This window comes from Triticum dicoccoides, chromosome 1B (assembly GCF_002162155.2).
Source record: "Triticum dicoccoides isolate Atlit2015 ecotype Zavitan chromosome 1B, WEW_v2.0, whole genome shotgun sequence".
Lineage (NCBI taxonomy): Eukaryota > Viridiplantae > Streptophyta > Magnoliopsida > Poales > Poaceae > Triticum > Triticum dicoccoides.
In genome coordinates, this window is record NC_041381.1 from 89,245,419 (window position 1) to 89,250,537 (window position 5,119).

General features: G+C 50.2%; 1 protein-coding gene and 1 pseudogene across 1 annotated transcript in view; both read left to right on the forward strand.

The window, feature by feature from the left end:
- Positions 1 to 1,175: 1,175 nt before the first annotated feature.
- LOC119321099 lies at positions 1,176 to 2,933 on the forward strand (annotated as a pseudogene).
- Positions 2,934 to 3,958: 1,025 nt separating this feature from the next.
- The window catches only part of LOC119321107 (uncharacterized protein KIAA0754-like), a 3,155-nt gene continuing 1,994 nt past the window's right edge, over positions 3,959 to 5,119 (forward strand). Inside the window, exons 1-3 of the mRNA XM_037594939.1 lie at positions 3,959 to 4,242; positions 4,371 to 4,413; positions 4,524 to 4,621. Coding sequence (XP_037450836.1) covers positions 4,205 to 4,242; positions 4,371 to 4,413; positions 4,524 to 4,621 — 179 coding nt within the window. The 5' untranslated portion in view covers positions 3,959 to 4,204. The remainder of the gene's footprint in view (positions 4,243 to 4,370; positions 4,414 to 4,523; positions 4,622 to 5,119) is intronic.

Sequence of the window (5,119 nt, forward strand, 5' to 3'; positions counted from 1 at the left end):
TTTACTGGGCTCTTCACATGCTCCGTGTAGAGGACACCATGGCCACGCGGGACGAGGAGCAAGAACCGACCAGCAAGCCAGGCGGTGCACCTAGCGATGCCGGAGATGCCACCTGGCAGCCCGAGGTTGGAGACGCGGTCACCACATGCTAGAACTAACCGACGTCAAGCTACATCCATAGTGGAAATTTGCTGGAACCGACCGATGTCAGAGTTACAACCACGATGGAAATTTGCTACAACCGCGACGAACATTTTTTTGCTGGAAACTACAGCGAGGGTTGCAACCGACGCAGTTAGGAGCTACAACCCTTTTGACAGATGTTACAACCATGGCCAATGGCCGGCGGGCGACAAATGCTACAACCATGGAACGAACGAAGGATGCAACCAGCAACAACAAATACAACCCTTTGACAAGATGTTATAGTCATGGATGACAAATGTTACAACCATGAACGACCCCGGCGACGAGGAATGCTACAACTATGGACAACAAAGGCTGCAACTGGCACCATCAGATGTTACGATCGTTTTGTCAAGAAGTTGCAACCCACGACGCCTAGAGACGACGATGCTACACCCTGCATGGCGAGTTACAACCAGTGACGACGGCAGAAGCTTTTGCTGCAACCGTATCGATTTTTTGCTACTACCGGCGCTTTTTTCTGCATCCATTCATGAACTCCCACAGTGCTTCACGGGAGGTGAGATGTTGGTGGTGGGTGGCTGCGAACCACGACGGCGGCGACGAGCAGGACGACTATCTAGCTTGAAGCGAGGGGCGGTGCGGTGCTGCGACCGGAGGCGATAGATTGCCGCGCCGCACATTCGAGGAGTCGCGCGAGACGCGGGACCAACGCGGGGAAGGAGAAGCTCGGGGCGAACAGTTTTTTGCCCGATCCAATGGCCCACGCGGCTCGCAAGCGACCGACCGAAACTTTGGGCCGGCGCACCCGCGCCTAGTACCGCCCATCTTCTTATGCCTCACATACCATGAACATGGACATGACCAGTGATTTTGTTTTTGAGATAAACATGACCAGTGATAAAGAGACCTGTGATGACAATCCATGAACGTGGACATGAGTGTATGACGGCCCAGTAGGCCGGCCTACAAAAAGCCCATAAAGTATAGGGAGTGTGTGATCCGATGTGGCGTTGCTCATGCGGAACCATTCTGCGTCTGGCTAACCCGGCAAGCCCTATCAACAGCTCGAGGCCCTATCAACACCTCCGCCTCCTCTCCCAGCGATGGCTTCCGCCGCCATGGCCGCCTCTTCCAGAGCCTTGTTCCGTCCGCATCGCCTCCTCCTCCTCCCTGACCCTCGCCGCCGCCGCCACCTCTCCGCCAGTGCTGTGGCTTCAGCAAACGCCGCAGCCACGACCGTCCGGCGCGGAGTAGTCGACGTTCTCCGGGAGCGCGGGCTCGTGGAGGCTACCACCTCCGAGGCGTTCGGTTCTTCCTCGGCAGCTTCTGGGGAGCAGAAGCAGCTCAAGGTTTACTGCGGCTTCGACCCCACGGCCGAGAGCCTGCATCTCGGCAACCTCCTCGGCCTTGTCGCGCTCTCCTGGTTCCGTCGTTGCGGCCACACCGCCGTCGCGCTCGTCGGCGGAGCGACTGGCCGCGTCGGAGATCCCTCCGGAAAAAGCGCCGAGCGCCCTGAGCTAGACCTCGCCGCCGTGGTCGCCAACTCTGACGCGATCAAGTCGCTCATCGCTCAGATCCTCACCCGCGCCCCCGAGCCATCTCATCTCGCCCAATCTGGTAAAGACGCGATTTTGGACAAACATGAAGATGCTCTTGCCAATTCTGACCAGGATTTATCAGAGAACTCGGGCAATGCGGGGGAAAGTATGGGTTCCTTTGTTATCTTGGATAACTACGACTGGTGGAAGGACATCACATTGCTTGATTTCCTCAAGGAGGTGGGCAAGTTCGCGCTGTCGGGACGATGATTGCCAAGGAGAGTGTGAAGAAGCGGCTCAATTCAGAAGATGGTATGAGCTACACTGAGTTCACCTACCAGCTTCTCCAGGGCTATGACTTCCTGTACATGTTCAAGAACATGGGTGTCAATGTGCAGATTGGGGGTAGTGATCAGTGGGGAAACATCACCGCGGGTACCGACTTGATCCGGAAAATTCTCCAGGTTGAGGGAGCGCACGGTCTGACATTCCCACTCTTGCTGAAGAGCGATGGAACCAAGTTTGGAAAGACAGAGGATGGGGCTATTTGGCTCTCATCAAAGATGCTCTCCCCTTACAAGTTTTACCAGTACTTTTTCTCAGTCCCGGATGTTGATGTCGTAAGGTTTATGAAAATCCTTACATTTTTGAGCTTGGATGAGATTCATGAGTTGGAAGAATCGATGAAGAAGCCCGGCTATGTGCCAAACACAGTTCAAAGGAGGCTTGCAGAAGAGGTGACACGCTTCGTCCATGGCCAGGAGGGAGTGGAGGAGGCCTTGAAGGCAACTGAGGCCTTACGGCCTGGGGCACAGACACAGCTGGACTCACAAACAATTGAGGGAATAGCAGATGATGTACCGTCGTGTTCTTTACCATACGACCAAGTATTCAAGTCTCCCCTGGTTGATCTGGCTGCCTCTACAGGTTTGCTCGCAAGCAAATCAGCGGCTAGGCGGCTTATAAAGCAGGGTGGTCTGTACTTGAATAACACGAAGGTCAATAGTGAGGATAAGTTGGTCGAGGAAGGTGATATAGTTGATGGGAAGGTGCTGCTGCTATCTGCCGGAAAAAAGAACAAGATGGTTGTGCGAATATCTTAATTATTCTGATATTGTTTGTGTCTAATTTTTTGCTGGCGAGGAGAAAAAGTAACAGCCCTGTACTCATATTAGCTGTCCTGAACATACACATTGCTTTACTGGAAATGCTACACCAATAATTTGATCAGGATATTTGGCTTGCTGATGGCTGTTGTGAGCGGCATTGCCCCTTGTACTGGTCATTTTGCTTTAGTATCACACGTTTGCTATTTGTTTGTAAGTTTCCTGACCTTTTGTTCACTCTTCGTCGATCTTCGTAACATTTGAATTTGGATAGTTAGTGGCAGTTTTTATGTCAGCATCTTTGGATTGTGCAGTCCTTGCACATTCAGTATCTCTAAACAAATATTTGGTGACATTACTGAAAGGACTGTTCATTCGGACATGTAAGCATAGGTAGCAAACTAGACCAGAACAAATTATGTGTAAACTAATATGCGCGTGATATGTGCCCATGTAAGCTGTAGTTGTAGGTTGCTGAGACATCATCAATCACTCTGGTTGTTGATACGAATTTCCTAATAGTCTGCTTCTTGCCCTGGAATCATTGGTGCCTTGTTGCCATGGGCTTAAGCGGGGCTCAACCTGTTGAATTTTTAAGTTGCACTAAAGGTACACCTCGATACATACAAATAGATAAAAGTCTTCAGTGTAGCCAATGATGTATCGCGTGCGTTAACTTTGGAGAGTTTTTCTGTTGTTTTTGGGGGATTCTGGAAGCAAAGATACGATGGAAATGCATGCAGGGACTTGGCTGGTTTCAGTTTTCTTTGGTGTAAAAGCAAGCAAGAGTTGCAGTGCACGGTTGGACTTGGATCCCTGCAGAATTTAGTCCGAGTGATTTGTACAAAAGCTACTCCTTCTGTCCCATAATATAAGAACGTTTTTGACACTAGTGTAGTTTCAAAAACGTTTGTATATTACGGGACGGAGGGAGTACAAACGAAACAATGTAGTATAAGGCGATTGCGTCAATATGGTTTTGTTTGTGTGTGCACCTGACCATGACCAGCAGCAGCAGCTGCTGCGGCTGGAAACGGAGATGAGGCGGCGGTTGGTCTGATCTCTGATGGTTGCTTGTTTCCCGCACCAACACAACAAGCAACCACCCGACCTGTCCGCCTACAAAATCCAAAGGAAAAAAAACATTAGGGTAGTAGTAATGTATTCCTCTTGGCTTGTCTCGGCCGGAGTCCTCTCCACTCCACGCAACGCAGACAGGAGGAGTAGGAGGAGAGGAGAAACCCCTGCGCAAGAAAGAAAGAAAGAAAGAAACCAAAAGGCGATCGAGTCCTTGACAAGCACAGAAGCAATCGGAGCCGCCCCAGCTCCGCACGCCTGCTGCCGCTTGCTTTTATCCAACGACCTCGCCTTCTGGTGCGTGCGTGCAAACTCCATCCAACGAGCTCGGACATGGCGAAGCCACGCCGGAGCAGATTCGCTTTCGCCGGGTATATCTTCCTTGGACACCCTTACTCTTTTCTCTGTGCCCCGTAGAAATTTGAAGCTGCCGGCTGTCTTTCTTTGGGCGCGCATGTTGTTCTTCTCTGTCGTCATGGAAGCTGCCTCTTCTTGCCAGGTGCGGATGCTTCGGAGGCCAGCTTCGGGGGAAGGTGGCAGAGGTAAGGAAGGAAGGAAGGAATTCTTGTGCCTATGGGTTTCCGTTGAAATTAAGCTGCTGATGCTTGCATTGGAGCTGAGATGACGATCCATGGTTGGGGGTGCACTGCAGGATGAGTACCCGGTGAAGCTGCATATCTACGATCTCAGTCAGGGGATGGCGCGGCAGCTCTCCACCACGGTGCTCGGCAAGCCCATCGATGCCATCTGGTGAGCATCCTTGAATCATGCAAATCTTTTTCTTCTTCCTGACGACCATCGGGAATAGGATTTTCTTTTCTTTCCCTATAATAATTAATAAGCCACATGCATATGCTTACATGCACGTCTCGCCGTACCAAACTGTGTAACATAAAAGTTTTCCTATATATGTGTATTTGTTTTCAGAGTTTTCTGAAACTGAAAAGTTTGAATTTTGATGATTCCAAATTAAGGCCTCCATGGAGCTCGGTCTCCATTTGGCATTTTCAGTTTTCACCTTGTCAACAAAAGTTAATCTTGACTCACCTTTGAAAAACTTTTAGACGGCCTGCTCGTTCATGTGAGGATTGTCAAGTGGACTCTGCAGGACCTTAGATTCGAATAGAAATTACAGTTAAATTCTGCAAACTTTAGATTTCTGGGCACATCTGTAGTCTTGATTGTCTATTTTACATGCATCTACTCAATCCAGGCTAGCAACTCAGTTGTAACATACTCCGCAAAAAA